The sequence below is a fragment of the Macaca thibetana genome, chromosome 1 (genome assembly GCF_024542745.1).
Source record: "Macaca thibetana thibetana isolate TM-01 chromosome 1, ASM2454274v1, whole genome shotgun sequence".
In the NCBI taxonomy this organism is placed as follows: Eukaryota; Metazoa; Chordata; class Mammalia; order Primates; family Cercopithecidae; genus Macaca; species Macaca thibetana.
Genome location: NC_065578.1, coordinates 183,270,067 through 183,289,654, shown reverse-complemented (window position 1 = coordinate 183,289,654; position 19,588 = coordinate 183,270,067). Strand labels below are relative to the sequence as shown.

General features: G+C 36.8%; 1 protein-coding gene across 1 annotated transcript in view; it reads left to right on the top strand.

The window, feature by feature from the left end:
- The window catches only part of CEP350 (centrosomal protein 350), a 133,299-nt gene that overhangs the window by 51,386 nt on the left and 62,325 nt on the right, over nt 1-19,588 (top strand). The window contains exons 15-21 of the mRNA XM_050793928.1: nt 2,152-2,372; nt 5,215-5,378; nt 9,706-9,816; nt 10,236-10,407; nt 11,714-11,741; nt 11,825-11,986; nt 15,794-15,963. Coding sequence (XP_050649885.1) covers nt 2,152-2,372; nt 5,215-5,378; nt 9,706-9,816; nt 10,236-10,407; nt 11,714-11,741; nt 11,825-11,986; nt 15,794-15,963 — 1,028 coding nt within the window. The remainder of the gene's footprint in view (nt 1-2,151; nt 2,373-5,214; nt 5,379-9,705; nt 9,817-10,235; nt 10,408-11,713; nt 11,742-11,824; nt 11,987-15,793; nt 15,964-19,588) is intronic.

The following is a 19,588-nucleotide window of genomic DNA, read 5'->3' as shown; positions in this document are numbered from 1 at the left end:
CTCTTTCTCAGGAATTCTCTCCCTCTAGTACAACCCGGTTTTCTATGCTGAATGCTGTTGTTACAGTTGTTTTCTTGGCTCAATCTTTTGACTAAGCAGCTACCTTGCTTGGGGTACTTTGTGAGGTCATAGATCAATTCTAAGTGCCTAACTCTACTTGAAGTGTTTTCGCTGGGCTACCACAAACTATCTCATTTCTTTTGTCTATCTATTTCAATTCTCATCTATTCATCCATTCTTCCAACACAGCTACTTAGCATACTTATTGTCTTATTGTTTATTTCTTCCTCTGAACTTTTCTGCTCAACTTACTAGACCACTCAGGCAGAATTTAAAATGTCAGTCTTACTGATTATGGAGCTTGCATACTGTTTTCTTCTTCTTTCTAATATCGTATATGATGCACTTAGTCTGTTGCTGACAAATAACCTTCAGTTGTTGCTAGCTGTACAGTTCCTACTCATTTGTCCGTATGACTTTTCATCTGTGCACTGGTTTTATCTTGGAAGTAGAGGCTCTGAGAAGACACAGATTTATTTTTTCCTTTTAAAGTAACTTTGGGCTTTTTCTAGTACTGTGACACATAAAGATTACCATTTTTAGTGCTTTCATGTTACAAATCATATTGCATCATTAATACCATTATTTCTGTATTTAAAATTAAATTTTATTTTCTTTGTCAGTGATTTTGGAATTTAGAAAACTTTACCTTTCCTTAAGAATTACTCTGATGATTTAACTTGACAAAATTTACAAAGTTAAACATTTCTTAATGCGATCCATAGCCAAATAAGTTTCATCAACGCCCCATACTGCAATCTAGATTTCCCCTTCCCCACCCATGGAGATTCACAGGGATAAAATAATTTGAGGCTTTGATAAGGAGGAGTCCAGATTTTTCAAAACTTGTTTAATCTCCTTTTTTTTTTTTTTTTTTAAAAACTTGTTTGGCTATAGTCACTCTTTGTCCCCAAGCTCTTTCTCTTTCTTTTTGGGAAAGCTTATTGACATTATTGGAAATATACTTTTAGAAATGCTAGTCTAGCTAAATTTTATGTGCACAGCAAATATAAATTCATCTTACAAAACCCTAAGGTGAGGTGCAGAGTACTTTGTTTTGTTTGATGTTGTGTTTTAATTATTTAATGGAAATTTGTTAAAATGATCATTCTTTTTGTGTTTCATGCATGAAATAGACTGTTGGAAATAGTATTTATCTAAAGTATGAATAGAAAATTAAGGGTCAGGTAAACACATGGGTGCCTCTCAGGTCTACTTCTATTCAAATATTTTTATACTGGATATAAGAGAAATTTTTACCTTTGAAAACTATTTCATCATTTTATTAGAAGCTAAAAGCAAACTTGTTTTGGCATATTGGGAATATAACTCTGCTAAAATGCTTTATAGAGTATCTTTGAATAATTTATTCAGTAAATAAATATTCAGTGCAAGGCAACATGCTTGATGTTATGAGAAATAATACCTTTAATGAGCTTACTTTTTCAAAGAAAGGCTAGCAACGTGTCTTGTACTGAATTAAATGCCTTAAGAGTTGTTACAAACTGTTACGTTACCTATTAGAAAGTTCAAGAAAGAGATGTATTAACAAGTAGATATAAAGAAATGAAATAAGTATTTAGAGATGGATAGTGTGAAAATTTTTTCTGAGACTCTTGGATTAACAAGAGGGTATAACAAAAGAATAGTTTTTGTCTTTTCTTACCTTTTAACATAAAATATTTGATTCTCTTTCAGAAATGTATTTTAAGACCCATATATGGCTCCAATTTTATTGCTGTAGAGTGTCTATTTTAGAAGACTTTGCTTCATGCTATAACGAGTGAATCATAATATATGTACACTGTAGAGGGAACAGTTCAGTGCTAGTTTAATCAAGCTACTCCCTTTCCATTGTACTTAGGGCAAGGTTTGTGCCGTGCTTGTGCACCACTGTAATTCTAGCAATTAGAGGAATATTCATAGTCGTTCATTCAGCATAGTGACTGTATTAACGAATAAATGCCTAAATCACAACTTTTTAAAGCTAATGTTGATAAAGTTTTTTTATTTGTTGTTCTTTTGAATGATTTAGCAGGTTTACAAAGTACTTTTCCTTCCTCTAATGTTTTTGTGGATCAAAATTTCTAGTGTCTCATCAGATAAGGGAAGATCTCAGAAAACTCCAACTTCTCCCCTGTCACCAAGTTCCCAGAAATCGTTGCAGTTTGACCTTCCAGGAACTTCTTCAGAAAGATCTAAGTCGTCAGTAATGTCTACAACTATAACAGGATTTAAGCCTACTGCAGCTCTCACTGATTTGAACCTGGCTGCCAGCAGAACAACGACAGAGAATGCGGCTCCAATACCAGGTAAGTAGATCCATGCAATTGTAATTTTTAGAATACGATATGAAATTTTTTCTCTCAAAATTCCTTTTCTTTCAATTGAGTCATAGAGAAATATTATTTCAAGTGAATATGATTACTTTTCAAGTATTAAAACCTTCCAGAAATTAAATACTGAAAAGCACAAGAGATTCAGTAATGTTGACTTTTTCCCATCTTGTCAGCCAGCATTAGTCAAATCATATCTGAAAACTATGTCCCGTATGTGCACTCCTGTTTATATGTATACGTATGTATGTATACACACGTGCCTGTGCACACACATAGAAGTAAAGTACATTGTACAGGCATACCTTGTTTTATTGTGCTTGACTTTATTGCATTTCACAGATGCTGCAGGGTTTTTTTGTTTTTTTTGTTTTGTTTTTTGTTTTTTTGTTTTTACAAATTAAAGGCTCATGGCATTGAACAAATTCATCAGTGCCATTTTTCCAGCAGCATGTGCTCACTTCGTGTCCCTGTGTCCACAATTTTGATAAATCTCTCAATATTTCAAGCTTTTCATTATTACTGTATCTGTTATGGTGATCTGTGATTAGTGATCTTTGATGTTCCTGTTGTATTAATAATTGTTTTAGGTGCCACCAACCAGTCCATTTAAGAGGGCAAACTTAATGGATCAATGTTGGGTGTGTTCTGACTGCTCCACCAACTCAACCGTGTTCCCTTCTTCAACCCTCCCTCTGGCCTCCTTATTGCCTGAGACACAATAATATTAAAATTAGGCCAGTTACTAACCCTACAGTGATCTCTTAAGTGTTCATGTGAAAGGAAGAGTCACATCTCTCACTTTAAATCAGAAGCTACAAATGATTAAGCTTAGTGAGGAAGGGATGTCAGAAGCCAAGATATGCCAAAAGCTAGGCCTCTTGTGCCAGTTAGCCAACTTATGAATGCAAAGGAAAAGTTTTTGAAGGAAATGAAAGGTATCATATGAATGAAAGATAAGAAAACACAATAGCCTTATTGCTGATATGCAGAAAGTTTTAGGGACCGAGATAAAAGATCAAGCCAGTGGCATCTTTAAGCCAAAGCTTAATCCAGCGCAAGACCCTAATCCTCTTCAATTTTGTGAAGCCTGGGAGAGGTGAGGAAGCTGCAAAAGAAAAGTTGGAAGCTAGCAGAGGCTAAAGAAAGAAGCCATCTCTATAAAATAAAAGTGCAGGGTGAAGCAAGAAGTGCTGAGGTAGAAGTTGCAGCAAGTTATCCAGAAGATAATTGATGAAAGTGGCTGCACTAAACAGATTTTCAACGAGATGAAACAACCTTATGTTGGAAGAAAATGTCATCTAGGACTTTCATAGCTAGAGAGAAGTTAGTGCTTGGCTTCAAAGCTCAAAGGATGAGCTGACTATTTAGGGGTTAATACAGCTGACAACTTAAAGTTGAAGCCAAGGCTCGTTTACTATTCTGAAAATCCTAGAGTCCTTAAGAATTATGCTAAATCTACTCTGCTTGTGCTGTATTAATGGAACAACAACCTGAATGACAGCACATCTGTTTACAGCACTCAAGTTTAGTCAGTATTCTAAGCCCACTGTTGAGACCTACTGCCCAGGAAAAAAAAAGATTTTTTTCAAAGTGTTCTTTTCAAAATTTGAAAAAATATTTATTCCTGCTTATTGACAATGCACCTGGTCATCCAAGAGCTCTGATGGACATAAAAAAGGAGATTAATATTTTTATGTCCCCTAACACAAAATCCATTCTGTACCCATGGATCAAGTAGTAATTTCAACTTTTAAGTCTTCTTATTTAAGAAATGCACTGTGTAAGGCTATAGCTGCCATAGATAGTGATTCCTCTGCTGATTTGGGCAAAGTAAATTGGTCACCTTCTGGAAAGGATTCACCATTATAGATGCCATTAAGAACATTTGTGATTCGTGGAAGGAGATCAAAATACGAGCATTAACAGAAGCTTGGAAGAAGTTGATTCCAGCCCTCATGGATGACTTTCAGGGGTTCAGAACTTCAGTGGAGGAAATAACTGCAGATATGGTGGAAATAGCAAGATAACTAGAATTATAGTTGGATCCTGAAGATGTTACTGAATTGCTGCAGTCTCATGACAAAAGTTGAATGAATGAGTAGCTGCTGCTTTTGCATGAGCAAAGAAAGTAGTTTCTTGAGATGGAATCTACTCCTAGCGAAATGACAAAAATGGTTTAGAATATTACATAAACTTTAATTGATAAAGCAGTGGCAGGGTTTGAGACGATTGTCTCCAGTTTTGAAAGAAGTTCTACAGAAAGTGGGTCAAATGCTACCAAACAGCATTACATGCTCCAGAGAAATCTTTTGTGAAAGCAAGAGTCAATCGATGCAGTAAACTTCATTATTGCCTTATTTTAAGAAATTGCCACAGTCACTCCAACCTTCACCAACCACCCTGATCAGTCAGTAGCTGGTGGAAGGTATGACCTTCCACCAGCAAAAAGATTAGGACTTGCTGAAGGCTCAGATGATCGTCAGCATTTTTTAGCAGTACAGTATTTTTAAATTAAAGTATGTACATTTTTTTAGACATAATGCTATTACACACTTACTAGACTACAGTATAGTGCAAATATAACTCTCATATGCACTGGTAAACCAAAAAATTTGTATGACCTGCTTTATTCTGATATTTATTCCTTTGGTCTGGAACTGAACCTGCAGTATCTCCAAGGTATTGCTTTACTGAGTCCCAGTTTTTTCTACATAGGAAAACAAAGTTGATTTTGGCTCTTAAAATGACAGATGTTAGAAATCTGATGTGTAATTTCATGTTAACTTTTCCATTTGACCATTGTCATGCCCTCCAGGTTCTAAGCGCTTTTCTCCTGCTGGCCTCCATCATCGTATGGCAGCAGAACTCAGTTATCTGAATGCCATTGAGGAGTCGGTGCGCCAACTGTCCGATGTGGAAAGAGTTAGAGGCATTTCACTTGCTCAGCAGGAGAGTGTGTCTCTAGCTCAGATCATAAAGGTATTTTTGGAGTTTTCCTTTTTAGCTTTCTGTGGTTTTTCTTTTTTCTTTGCTTTTTAAAATAGTCTTAATGATGACTTAAACTACTGTGCCAAATAGAAAAAAATAGTCTACCATATAACACCTGTAAATAAATAGTCCTGGGAAAAACTTATCAGGACACTAAAAAGATACAGTGTTTGGCAGCAGAACAATAATAAGTCATTCTCTCTCAAATACTTTGTTTTCCATGTTTTCTGCTTTGCTTAGTTAACAGTATAAAAATCGTCTAGTCAAACATTCTTTTTTTTTTTTTTTTTTTTGAGACGGAGTCTCCCTCTGTCGCCCAGGCTGGAGTGCAGTGGCCGGATCTCAGCTCACTGCAAGTTCCACCTCCCGGGTTCACGCCATTCTCCTGCCTCAGCCTCCTGAGTAGCTGGGACTACAGGCACCCGCCACCTCGCCCGGCTAGTTTTTTGTATTTTTTAGTAGAGACGGGGTTTCACCCTGTTAGCCAGGATGGTCTCGATCTGACCTCGTGATCCACCCGTCTCAGCCTCCCAAAGTGCTGGGATTACAGGCTTGAGCCACCGCGCCCGGCCTAGTCAAACATTCTTAATATTGTCTCTTTTCATTGAGAGGTGAGAGAATACTGAGGGTTTTTTTTTTTTTTTTTCTTAAGCTTTATTTGTACCAAAAGAGAAGTTTCTGAAATCCGGGTGTTTGAGAAAGCCAGGATAATGTGGATTTTCCTTTAGCAAACAAAAATCCGGAGACGGTCTAAGCACTCTTCGTTAGTGGAACTGCTTTACAAAACAACAACAACAACAACAACAAAACCCTGAGTTCTTACCTACATAGTATAAAATACACAGATTTTAAGTGTACAGTTTTGATCAGATTTGTTTTGTTTTGTTTTGTTTTGCTTTTTTTGAGACAGTCTTACTGTTGCCCAGGTTAGAGTGCAGTGGCACGATCTCTGCTCACTGCAAGCTCTGCCTCCCAGGTTCACACCATTTTCCTGCGTCAGCCTCCCTAGTAGCTGGAACTACAGGCCCCCGCCACAACGCCCGGCTAATTTTCTGTATTTTTAGTAGAGACGGGGTTTCACCGTGTTAGCCAGGATGGACTCAATCTCCTGACCTCGTGAACCACCCGCCTCGGCCTCCCAAAGTGCTGGGATTACAGGCGTGAGCCACCGCGCCCGGCCCAGTTTTGATGCGTTTTGACCAGTGTATATACCTGTGTAAGAACCACCGTAATCAAGATATACAACCCTTACATTGTTACCCCAGAAAGTTGACTCATGACCATTTTCAATTACTCCCCCTTCCAAAGGCAATTACTATTCTGATTTCTGGCACCATAGTTTATTTTTGCCTGTTCTAGAACTTTGTATAAAAGGAAGTGGACTTTGAACTCTGTGTTTAGCTTATTTTCAATATCAATTTAAGATTTATCCATATTGTTTTATCAGTAGTTTTTTGTTCTGTTTTTTGCTGAGTAATATTCCATTAATATCACAATTTATCAGTTTTCCTATTGATGTATATTTGGATTATTTCCAGCTTTTGCCTGTTGTGAATATTCCTGCTATGAACATTTTTAAACAACTCTATGCATACTACATATGTTTTCATTTTTCTTATATAAGTACCTAGGAGTGTAATTGCTTGGGTCAGGTATATGAAACTTTATAAGAAACTGCCGTACAGTTTTCCAAAATGGTTGTAACACTTTACACTCTTGTTATAAATAGGAAAATTCCAGTTGTGTGCATTCCTGCTATCATTTGGTATTATCAGTCTTTTATTTCAGTCATTCTATTGAGTGTGAAGTAGTATCTCATTGTGGTTGTAATTTGCATTTCTCTTGTTACTGATAAGACTGATTGTCTTTTTGTGTATTTATTGAGCATTCTTTTGTGAATATCTGTTCAAATCTTTTACACCCTTCATTATGGGGTTGTCTTTTTAATTATTGATTTATAGGAGTTGTTCATATATTCTGGAAACAAGTCCTTTTCAGATGTATTGGAAATATTGTATTCCAGGTCTTGGCTTATCTTTTCACTTTTTAAACTGTGTCTTTGAGAAATAGAAGTTTTAAATTTTGATGAAATCCAGTTTTTAGTTGCTTTCTTTTGTGGTAGTACCTTTCGTTTTCTAAGAAATCTTTGGGCTGACTGTGGTGGCTCATGCCTGTTATCCGAGGACTTTTTGGGAGGCCAAGGCAGACAGCTCACTTAAGTTTAGGAGTTCAAGACCAGCCGGGGCAACATGGTGAAATCCCGTCTCTACTATAAATACAAAAATTAGCCGTCCACGGTGGTGTATGCCTGTAGTCCCAGCTACTTGTAGGGCGGGGGGCAGGTCGGCTAAGGAAGGAGAATCGCTTGAGTCCAGGAGGCAGAGGTTGTAGTAAGCCAAGATTGTGCCATTGGACTCCAGAGTCAAGCCGTGTGTCAAAAAAAGGAAGGAAGGGAGGGAGGGAGGGAGGGAGGGAGGGAAAGGTGAGGAGAGGAGGGGAGGGAGGGGAGGGGAAGGGAAAGAAAGAAATCCTACGCTAAGATACTAAGATATCCTAACATTCTCTTATGTTTTTTCCCAAAAGCTTTATAATTTTAGCTTTCATATTTACGTGTGTAATCCTTCTCAAGTTAATTTTGGGGTTTGATGTGAGGAAGAGAGTTAAAGTTTGTTTTTCCCTAATAAGGATATTCAATTGTTCCAGCACCATTTTATTAAAAAGACTTAAATTACCTTAATGCCTTTATCAATGATTAAGTAATCAATTATGTGTAGATCTATTTCTAGACTCATTTTCCATTGATCTATTCATCTATCCGTAATGTCAGTACCATATTGTCTTTATTACTGTGGTTTTTTAGTGAGTCTTGAAATCAAGACATAATTCCTCCAGCTTTGTTTCTTTTTTTCAAAGATGATTTTGGCTATTCTAGGTTTTTTACATTTCCGTGTAACTTTTAGAATCAGTTTGTCAGTTTCTACAAAAAAAAAAAAACAAAAAGCCTGGTAGGATTTTGATTAGAATGGTATTGAATCTATAGATCAGTGAGTCTGGGGAGAATTCACATCTTAACAGTGTTGCCTTTTCTAATTCATAAACATGATATATTTTTCTATTTATTTAAATCTTTGACTATTTCTCTCATTAGTATTACAGTTTTCATTGTAGAGGTCTTATACATTTTAAAATTTATTCCCAAATGTTTTATGATTTTTGATGCTATTTTTTTTTTTCAGTTTCCTTTTCTGTTTGTTCTTCCCAAAAGACTTGTCAGACAGTTCTTGGTGTGGTACTGTTCCCATATTTTGCAGAGATACCATCATTCCTGCCCTCCTCCCGCTAAATAGCAGTAGTGTGTTGTCCAATCATTGTGACAGCAGAAACTCCCTGGACATTTCCAGATGTTTCCTGGTAGAGGGTGGGGAGGGACTAATGCCAACTTTGTTGAGAATCATTGTATTGAGGAAATGACCCCATTGTAGTGGAGGGCCATACTGACCTTGAAATCTGAGTCAGCACTGAGGTTTTCTGCCACTTTGGACATACATTATAATTTTGGGTTTCCAGATTTGGGCAGAGCATTACCACAGCCTTACATACAGCCTTACCACAATTTTTTGTTTTCTTTTGTTTTGTTTTAATTAAAAAAAAAAAATAGAGATGGGGGGTCTCACTATGTTGACCAGGCTGGTCTTGAGCTCCTGGCCTCAAGTGATCCTCCCATCTTGGCCTCCCAAAGTGCTGGGATTGCAGACATGAGCTATTGCGCCCAGCCCTTACCACCTTTTGAAAACCTCTATTATTTAGCACTATTTCAAAGGAGATGAAAAAATATATATATTTATAGATAATATTGTGTGGAATTGTGGTAAGAAAGGGTCCTGGTGACAAGGAAACCTTATATGGGGACATCTTTTTTTTAATGAAACTACTACTTCAAAGTCAAAATAAAAGAATCATAAAATTGTGAGATGTGAGGCATTATTTTTATTTTTACACATAAGACATTTTTTTATGTCTTCCAAAAAGTTGGGTGCTATAGCCTTTGCTTTCTAACCAGCTTTTTGGTATTAATTCTTAGTCCTATATACACTGGAAATTTTTTATATTACTACATTATTTGGCACATGGGAGGTGGTCATTAAATATTTTGATAAATGGTAAGTGGCTGTTGACTATTCTTTTTACTCTCTTTCCTTTTGGTTCTAATTAGTTGCTTCAAATGATTTGTATTAGTAAGAGAGCATGGTGTGTGTTATAGTCACTGTGTTAAAATAGTTTAGTATTTGAGAATTAACATTTGACCATTACTTTGAAGGCACAACAGCAACGCCATGAAAGAGACTTGGCCCTCTTGAAACTGAAGGCTGAACAAGAGGCTCTGGAGAGTCAGAGACAATTAGAAGAAACCCGAAACAAAGCAGCTCAGGTAACTTATTTTGCAGCAGGTTCTTGTTTTTTAAACCTAAATTTGTATCTTAGAAATTACTTTAGCATTCTTTTAATTATATAGGAGAAAAAAATATATATATATAAAAAAATAATAAAATTTTAGTACTTTTTGTGGGATAATTCCATGTCATTTGATTTTTGTTACAACCTTCTGAAATAAACTGTCAAGACTCATTTCCAGTTTAGGGAAATGGCAACTGAGGTACATTGTATTTACTTATCCACAGATACAGTAACTTGTGAACAGTGGAGTTAAGACTTCAATCATGAAATCTGGATTGTAGTAAAGTGTTTTTTACTACAAATAAGACATGAAATAAATTTATAAATTAAAATTAATTTGGGAGGCGGGGAAACTAAAACATAACTTCTTTTTTAAACCCCTTTTATTTAAAGGTCCATGCAGAATCATTACAGCAGGTGGTTAAATCACAACACGAAGTAACTGAAGTCCTACAGGAAGCAACATGTAAAATAGCAGCTCAACAGTCAGAGACCGCTCGCCTTACCACAGATGCAGCACGTCAAATCTGTGAGGTAGATGCCATTGAGAACCCTTCTCTTTTTAGTTCTTTTTAGTCAATCTGAGTAACTTTGGTCTTTAGTAATGGGTTTCTAATATCTTAGTAAATGCATACTTTGAATTAGTGACTTTTAGTGGGGGACATACCCTATCGAAATAAGAGGCACCATTGACTGTGGTGTGTTGTACATGTGAATGTTACAGAGGCAGAAAAAAGATGAAGAGCTCTAAATTTCCGCCCTCTGGTAAGCTTTTTAGAAAAGTATGAACTTTATTGATGTATAATTTATAAGCAATAAAATGTACCCATTTTAAGTATGCAGTTTGGTGAGTTCTCTCTCTCTCTCACACACACACACGCACACACACACACGTATCTCCCTATAACCATCACCACAATCCAGAAATAGCATATTTCTGTTACTTCAAAAAGTTTCCTCATGTCTCTTTGCAACCAGTCCCTAATCTCAGTCCTGGGGAACCACTGATCTGCTTTGTGTGAAGATGTTTCATTTTTACCCACAATGATATTAGTTACTGTCTTTTCTATAACAGGGGGACAGCCAGAAGTAGTTTTATTGCTGTCTCTACATAGGATATCACAATTCGTAATTGATACAGTTTCACTTTATTTTAGCAGTTACACGTTTTTAAACCAAAAGTTAGTACTATTTGTAAAATGACTTGGTTATTGGAAATCCATGAACCTACTATATGTTGGGTATTATGGAGTTGTACGTTTCAGTATAAAATTGAGTCTCCTTTCTCAAGAAAATTTTAATGTAGACAACATTAACAAAGATTTCAAAACACTTTAAGTCATTAGTAAAAGGAATAGCTCAAAGTAGTGCTTGAACAAATACCGAATGAATAGTACATGCAGCACTTGCAGTAGTGGTTAAGAGTAGGGAAATGTACTTCACCTATTGGTCAGCAAAGAGTTAGAAAGGAAGTAGTAATTAAATTGATTCTTGAAGGAAGATTTAATTTTTGGCTTATTACTGCTTATGATATGCTTTAAAAGGTTTTCTGTCTAATTCATAGATTGTTATAGCTAGGTGAAACCTTAGAAAATAAAGACCATTGTGGCTGGAGGCAGGGAGCAAAGAAGATGGTATGAGATGATGCAGGGATCAGATCATGTATAGGACCTTGCGGACTTAGGATTTTGGAGTTTATTCTAGGAGCAATGAAATCATTAAAGAAATTATTTTTGGCAGGACTGGGTGACATTACCATATTTGTGTGTGTGTGTTTTTCTTAATCATATTTTGACTGTTTCTAATTCTTAGATTTTAAGTCTCTGTTTACATTCATTGATACTAGGAGTGATTTGTGTTTACTTCCCTAGTAAAACAGAAGACATTCTTTAATGTGTTGTAAGTTATTTTATAATATCTATTTGTTCAAGATTTTATGTCATATTGCTAGTAAGCAATACTTAAAATCTTTCCATTATTAGAGACTTTGAATGTTTAATCAGTTTTTATTTTATTTGTAGGAAAAGTCCATCTGTTTCACTCTCTCGGAGGAAAGAAGGGACCCTTGACTCAAAGCATCAAAAGTATTCCCCTTCATACGATAGTTATTCTGAGTCTTCAGGATACAAGAATCATGATAGAAGGTGAGACAATTTGATTTGTCAGTACAGTTTAGTAAACGCTGATAAATGGCTTAAACATAGCTTTCTTTGATTTCTTAATATTGTTTATTTAAATAGAACAGTGTGTTCCCTTCAAAATGCTGGCTTCCCTAATTAGCCAATTTACAAAATAGTTGATGGTATTATCCTTATAGGTTAGAAAACTGAAGCTCATGGAGATGTTAAGAAACACATTCAAGGTCACATAAATAATGATACATCAAGGAATTGCACCTTAATTTATCTGCCTTCAAAGACTGTGTTTATTGTACATTTCCTTGCTGACATTCATATTTCCTGATGTTACAAATTTTTATTGTTATAAAAAATATTGAATAGGCCGGGTGTGGTGGCTCACGCCTGTGATTCCAGCACTTTGGGAGGCTGAGGTGGGCAGATCACCTGAGGTGAGGAGTTCAAGACCAGCCTGGCCAACATGGTGAAGCCCCATCTCTACTAAAAATACAAAAATTAGCCATGGGTGGTGGCGTGTGCCTGTAATCCTGTAAGCTACTCAGGAGGCTGAGGCACAAGAATCTCTTGAACTAGGGAGGCAGAGGTTGCAGTGAGCCAAGATCGCACCACTGCACTCCAGCCTGGGTGACAGAGTGAGACTCCGTCTCAAAAGAAAAAAAAAATGGAATAGCTTGTCATTGGTAGTTAGTGTGATATGAATGGCTATAGCTTTCAATTATGGTTCCATCTCGGATTAGAAGATTTTAGAGGCTACTTTACAGCATTTTTACAGGTAACATACTGACATTGTCAAGTATAGTAAAACACCAATTTAAAAAATTAAATAATGAAACTAAAAGATGTGAAAATGTGGGAAAAAATACCAAAAGTTATTGAGTAGCTATTATGTCTCTGAAATTATCTGACTTTCATTTAACCTTTACTGACACCTTCACTGAAACTTCATGTCAACCATCATCTGGATTACTGTGGTGAACTCCTAATACTTGTCCTCATCCTCTAATCTTTCTCCACTCTATTCGTTAGCCACATGATAACCAGAGTGATTTTTCTAAAATTTCTAGCCAATTTGGTTATTCACCTATTTGAAATCTTCAGTATTCCTTCAGAAGATTCAAATTAAGGTCCAAATTATTTATCCTGGCATAAAAACTTTCTTTATAATTGAGCCTTTGGTCTATCTCTAGCCCCATCTCTTGGCTTTCCCTCTTTTACTATACTCCATTCATTCTAACTATTTCCAGTTCTCAGAAGAACCCTGCTTTCTGTCTTCTGTGCCATTGCATATGGTATACCTTCTTTCTAGACCATCCCCTCATTTCATTTAGTTTACTTTTATTTACCTTTCAAGAATCAGTCTTACCCCGTCTGCTTTAGCTCTCACCTAAGTGTTCTCCTATAGCACTATGAGTATAGCTGTGACAGTCTTGACCACCCTATGTGTACATGTTTCTTTGTTAGTCAGTTACATTCTAGACCAGAAGCTCATTGAGGGCTTCATTTTCATCACCTCAGAAAGAAACTCAGTAACCATCAGCAGTTACTCCCTATACCCTCCTCTGGCAACCACTATTTCCTGTCTCCATTTTCTATGGATTTGCCTATTCTGGATTTTTATATAAATGGCATCATTACAGTATGTGGCCCTTTGTGACTGACTTCTTCCACTTAGCATGATGTTTTCAAGTTTCATGCATGTTGTAGCATGTATCACTACTTTGTTTATATGGCCAAATTATTTTCTCTTGCATGGCTATCCCACATTTTATTTATCCATTCATCAGTTGGTGGACATTTGGGTTGTTTCCACTTTTTGACTGTTGTAAGTAATGCTGCTGTGAACATTCACATACAACCTTTTATGTGGATATGTTTTCATTTCTCTTGAGTATATATTTAGGAATGGAATTGCTGGATCATGTACGGTAGCTCTATGTTTAACTTTTTGAAGAACTGCAAAACTATTTTCCAAAGTAACTGCAGCATTTTATACTATTTTTCCACTACGTAAAATTTTTCTACAATCCTCACCAATGCTTGTTGTGTTTTTTATTGTAGCCATCTTAAGAGGGTACCATGCATACTTGTATCATCAGAACTTAGCAAAGTACCTAGCACATGATAGGCAATCTACTACAAATTTACTGAGTGAATGATTAGCACATAGCTGGCAATTGTTAGAATTGGGATTCAACCCCATGTCCTTCTGACTTGAAAGTCCCTTACTGTGTGCTGCATTACATCTTTTACCTTATTGCTTTATTAGAAGATTTATCTTTTCAAAAACTTATTAAACCAAACAATAGCATTGTATTCTGATAAGTATTATCACAGAAATATACACACACAAAAAAGTATGAACACAGGGTCAGAAGTGACCAAAGCTTCCTTGAGAGTTGGGGTGGGGTCCATGCAGTCTTCTCAGAAATAACACTTGAACTGATTATTTAATTCCATAGGTCGTTAGGCAGACAGAGCAGCAAGGGCAATTTGAAAGAAGAAATAAGTATGTGCTGAGGATCCTAAGTATATTAACCCGGCTTGTGTAATGAATGAATAAACCAAGAAATGTAAGAAAGAGAAAGGAAAACACTTGGGGGAATATATGCTTAGTTTGTTGGCTGAGGAATAGCCAAAATCAGAAGTTCACATGGCATTTCAACACTTGAAGCTTAAAATCAAGGAAAGGGCAAAGATAGTGATACAAATTTGAGACTCACTCTAAATGATAGTAGTTGAAGTCATGGTTAAGATTGCCCAAGGAGAACATGTAGTATAAAATAGAAAGAGGGCCGGCGTGGTAGCTTACATCTGTAATACCAGCACTTTGGGAGGCCGAGGCGGGTGGATCATCTGAGGTTAGGAGTTGGAGACCAGCCTGACCAACATGGCGAAGCCCAATCTCTACTAAAAATACAAAAAAAAATTAGCTGGGTGTTGTGGCACATGCCTGTAATCCCAGCTACTCGGGAGACTGAGGCAGGATAATCTCTTGAATCCGGGAAGTAGAGGTTGCAGTTAGCCAAGATCGTGCCACTGCACTCCAGCCTGGGCGACAGAGTGAGACTCCTTCTCAAAAAAAAAAGTTAGAAAAGGACCAAAACAAAACCATCAATTTAAGGAAAGACAGAAAAATTTAAAGCAAATGAAAGAAACAAGGAAAGCTTGTTAGAGAGTTGGGAAGAGAAGCAGGTGAGAGTAAAGTCATAGGATATAAGAATGTTGACATGATTTCAAGCTTACAGAAAAGTTGCAAGAATAATAGAAAGTCCTCAAATAGCTTTCATCCAGATTATCCTAACCTTTTACTGTATTTTGTTTAGCAAGTAGAGCTTTTAAAGGAGATATTGTCAACATCTAATGTTACAAAGCAATAAATTCTCTATTGGATTTAGCAATTCAAAGTATAGATAAAGCTTATTCAGAATAGTTTTAGTAGAGCAGTTGGGATGGAAGCAGATTGTGATAAACCATGATGTTAATGAAAAGTAAAGAAGTAGAAACAGTGAGCAGTAGTTCCCTTTCCCAGAAGTTTGATTTTGAAACGAAGGGAAAAAAGGGAGTGATAACCTAGCAACACTGCCTATTATGATTATTCAAACACGAAACCTTCCTCTCTCCTACTCATCTTTCTCATCTTTTCCAAAATATTCTCAGACTTATGTTACTTCACTTTTTCTGTTTTATATTACATCTTTCTTCATTTTTATCTTGACTATAAAGTACAGTCATTTGGCCAAATAAGTTTACTTTGAAGCTATAATCCTTATTTTGTTAATTTTGTTGTTGTTGTTTCCATGTATCTATAAAAAGAAGCAGTAGTGGTAACAGCCGCCAAGAAAGTCCTTCAGTTCCATCTTGTCAGGAAAATGAGAAGAAACTTAATGGTGAAAAGATAGAGAGTTCCATTGATGAACAGGTTCAGACTGCTGCAGATGATTCTCTACGAAGTGATAGCGTTCCATCTCTTCCTGATGAAAAAGGTAACTTTCTTTGCAAATAAATGTGTAACCATTTGTTCGGAAACCAGAGAAAAGGGGATCCTTGTTATAAAGTAGCAAATAAGCTGTATGCGGTGGCTCATGCCAGTAATTCCAGCACTTTGGGAGGCTGAGGTGGGAGAATTGCTTGAGCCTAGGAGTTTGAAACCATCCAGGGAAACATAGGGAGACCCCTGTCTCTACAAAACAATTAAAAATTAGCCAGGCTTGGTGGCACAGCCTATGGTCCTAGTACGTGAGAGGCTGAGATGGGAGAATCACTTTAGCCTAGGAGATCAAGTCTACAGTGAGCTGTGATTGAGCCATAGCACTCCAGCTTCGGCAACAGAGCAAGACCCTGTCTTAAAAAAAAATTAAATAAGTAAATAAAGTGGCAGACAACTTGACTACAACTGTGTTCTAGTATTTTGGAATGTAGACATGAAAAGTGATGTATTTGGATACTTAGCTGAGGAGATTTCTAACTTTATTTCGTTAATATTTACTAAACTTTATCTCATGAATAATATAGTGTTTCTAATTAAAGCACTGATGACAAATTTAATTGTAGATAATATTTGTAAGCCTTAGAAGGAAACACAGTAACCATGTATGACTTGTTTGTACCATGGTGCCTGGACTTCCAATAACAGTGAATAAATAATTTTCAAGTGACTGTTTTAAAATATCATGAACAGTGACTTTATTTAACTTCTTTAAACAATATTGAATTACTTGCCCAGTGCTTTACTTGACTAGCAGAAATACAAAAACAAAAATGTATTATTAGTTGGACTGCTGCTACTTCTGGCCATGATGGAACAACAGGGACCAGATTTGCTTACCCTCTTTTTTTTCATTTTTTATTTTTTATTTATTTATTATTTTTGTGTGTGTGTGAGACAGAATCTTGCTCTGTCACCAGGCTGGAGTGCAGTGGCATGATCTCAGCTCACAGGAACCTCCGCCTCCTGGGTTCAAGCAATTCTCCTGCCTCAGCCTCCTGAGTAGCTGGGATTATAGGCATGCGCCACAACGCCTGGCTAATTTTTGTATTTTTAGTAGAGACGGGGTTTCACCATACTGTTCAGGCTGGTCTCGAACTCCTGAACTCATGATCCGTCCGCCTTGGCCTCCCAAAGTGCTGGGATTACAGGTCTGAGCAACTGCGCCCAGCCTGCTTCCCTCTTAAAGCAAGTAAAATATCAGGCAAAACATGAAGTAACTATTTTTAAGACAGTGGGGCCTCAGGCAGTGAATTGTGTTGATTCATGAGAGACTGGAAACAAATGAGTGCTACAGTTCTACCAGTTTACTGCCTAGGGAGTTTCCAGACTACAGAGCATGGAGCCCAGTGGTCTTCTTGAGTTGAGAAAATTGAGTTAGGAATCTGAAGAAGCCAAGACAGCTAGAATTCACAAGGCAGCCACTATCCAAAGAACGAAACCCTTAAAAACCTCCTACGTAGGAGAAAATATAAATCTAGGCAACATTCGGTTTGGTGATGACTTCTCAGGTATGTAACACCTCAAGGTATGATCTGTGAAAGAAAAAATTGATGAATTGTGCTTTATCAGAATTTAAAAACTTCCACTCTGTGAAAGACATTGTGAAGAGAATGAAAAGACAAGCCACAGATTGGGAGAAAATATTTGCAAATCACATATTTGATAAAGGATTTCTATCTAGAGTATGTAAAGAACTCTTGAAACTCAATAATAGAAGGCTGGGTGTGGTGGTTCATACCTGAAATCCCAGCACTTTGGGAGGCTGAGGCAGGCAGATCACCTAAGGTCAGGATTTCGAGACCAGCCTGGCTAATATGGTGAAACCTCATCTCTACCAAAAATGCAAAAATTATCTGGGCATGGTGGTACGCACCTGTAGTCCCAGCTACTCAGGAGGCTGAAGCAGGAGAATTGCTCAAACCTTGGAGGTGGAGGTTGCAGTGAGCCGAGATTGTGCCACTGCACTCCAGCCTGGGCAACAAGAGAGAGATTCTGTCTCAAAAAAAAAAAAAAAATTTTCAATAATAGGAAAAACAACTCAATTTTTAAAATGTACAGAAGATCTGAACAGATACTTTATTGAAGAAAATATGCAGATGGCACATAGACACAGGAAAAAGTCTTCAACCACATATATCATTAGAGAAATTAAAATTGAAATCACAGGATACTATAACACATTACTAGAATGACTATCAGAAAAACGGACAATAATAAATTGGTGACAAGGATGCAGAGCAACAGGAACTTGCATACATTGTTGGTGAGAATGGAAAATTATATATCACCGTGGAAGATAGTTTCATAGTGTCTTGTAAGACTTAACCATACAATCCAGCAATCACATGCCTGGGTATTTACTGAGTGATCTGAAAATTTACGTCTACATAAAAACCTATATACTGATGTTCATAGCAGCATATTCATAATTGCTAAGAACTATAAGCAATCAAGATGTCCTTTACTAGGAAAATGGATAAATAAACTGGTACATCCATACAATGAAATACTATTCAGCTATTAAAAGGAATAATCTTTTGATTCATGCAACAACATGGACAAATTTTACAGTCCTGCACTCTACCAGACCTCCCCTCTACCGGGGGAGCTATTGAAGGGAGCGCACTTGGACGAATTTTAAGTGAATTTTACTAAGTGAAAAAGCAGGCCCCAAAAATCTATCTGTTATAATATGATTCAATTTATATGACAGTATGTAAAAGGCACAACTAAAGAGATGGAAAGCAATTGGTTTCTAGGCATTAGGGGGAAGAGGAAGTAGTTGACTGCAAAGAGGATGCATGGAGGGACGTTTAGGGTGAAGGAACTGTTACATAGAGTAGTTGTTCTGTATGTATGTATGTTCTGTATGATGCTGTGTATTTGTCAAAACCTTGGAACTGTGTATCACAATGAGTAAATTTTAGTATCTGTGAACTAATCATGCAAACACACACATGAATCAGGATATTGGGAGATCCCAAAATGGAACGCAGCCTGCGATAAATGGATCTAACTGTATTACAAATATATGGCATAACGACATTGAAGCAGTTAGGGAAAAGAGCTGACCTAAGTAAGTAACTTTGGAAAATGGTGTCTTGAGTGGAAACTGTTAATATAAGCTTAATACAAAAGGAACGGTACATAAACCTATACTCTAGTTGGATAATAGTTTTTCACGGGGGTACAGGTTAACAGTTCTTTACATATATATTGGGTTTGAACAAATAAGTAAATGAGTGTTGGATGGTGGGAGCCATGTTTCTCAGTATTGGAAGGGAAGATACACAAGAAAGGAAGACTAGAATGAACTCTGGTACTGGATCATAGACGTAAGTATGAATTCATGTTTAGCTGGCTGACTGAATGGATATAAAAGCAATTGTAATTGTGTGCGTAAGTATGTGCACACACTTGTACACATGGATTAATATACATCCATATATTACCTAGCTCTGTCCACTGAGCAAGTGCAGAAGCAGTGATACACCTGTAGTAACAAGGACAACTAGTGCCTACAAATTCTTTCTTTCTTTCTGATTTTTTAAAGAGATGGGGTCTTGCTCTGTCACCCAGGCTGGTCTCAAACTCCTGGCCTCGAGGGATCCTCCCACCTT